We start from the raw sequence: 429 nt of genomic DNA, 5'->3' as shown, positions 1-429 counted from the left end.
GGGGGGGGGCAGAGGGCACCTCAGGCGAGTTTACTCGCAGACGACGGACCACTCGGACTCGATCTCACCGTACTGGATCCCCATGATGGTGTCGGAGATGCGGCGAGTGAGCTTGCCAGCCTCGGAGGTCGGGTCAGACGGGTCCAGGGGGATGTTGATGTCCTCGCCCTTGAAGTGGATGCACTTGATGGGGGAGACAATGGCGGCGGTGCCGGCGCCGAACATCTCGACGATGCGGCCCTCCTTGGCGGCCTGGGCCACCTGGGGCATGGTGAAGGGGCGCTCGGAGACCTTGAACTCGTTCCACTCGCGGGCAAGCGAGAGGATGGAGTCGCGGGTGACACCGGGGAGAATGGTGCCGTCAAGAGGGGGAGTGATGAGCTCAAGGTCTGCGGTGCCACATGCCTTCCTCCTCAAACCCGCGCAGTG

At 64.8% G+C, this 429-nt stretch overlaps 1 protein-coding gene across 1 annotated transcript in view; it reads right to left on the bottom strand.

The window, feature by feature from the left end:
* Positions 1-30: 30 nt before the first annotated feature.
* Positions 31-429, bottom strand: part of H696_05577 (hypothetical protein) — a gene marked incomplete at both ends in the record, with an annotated part of 2334 nt that continues 1935 nt past the window's right edge. Inside the window, one exon of the mRNA XM_009499391.1 lies at positions 31-405. Within this exon, the coding sequence (XP_009497666.1) occupies positions 31-405 (375 nt within the window). The remainder of the gene's footprint in view (positions 406-429) is intronic.

Source organism: Fonticula alba (genome assembly GCF_000388065.1).
Source record: "Fonticula alba strain ATCC 38817 unplaced genomic scaffold supercont2.12, whole genome shotgun sequence".
Lineage (NCBI taxonomy): Eukaryota > Rotosphaerida > Fonticulaceae > Fonticula > Fonticula alba.
The sequence above is the reverse complement of the archived record's forward strand: the minus strand, read 5'-3'. Positions and strand labels throughout refer to the sequence as shown.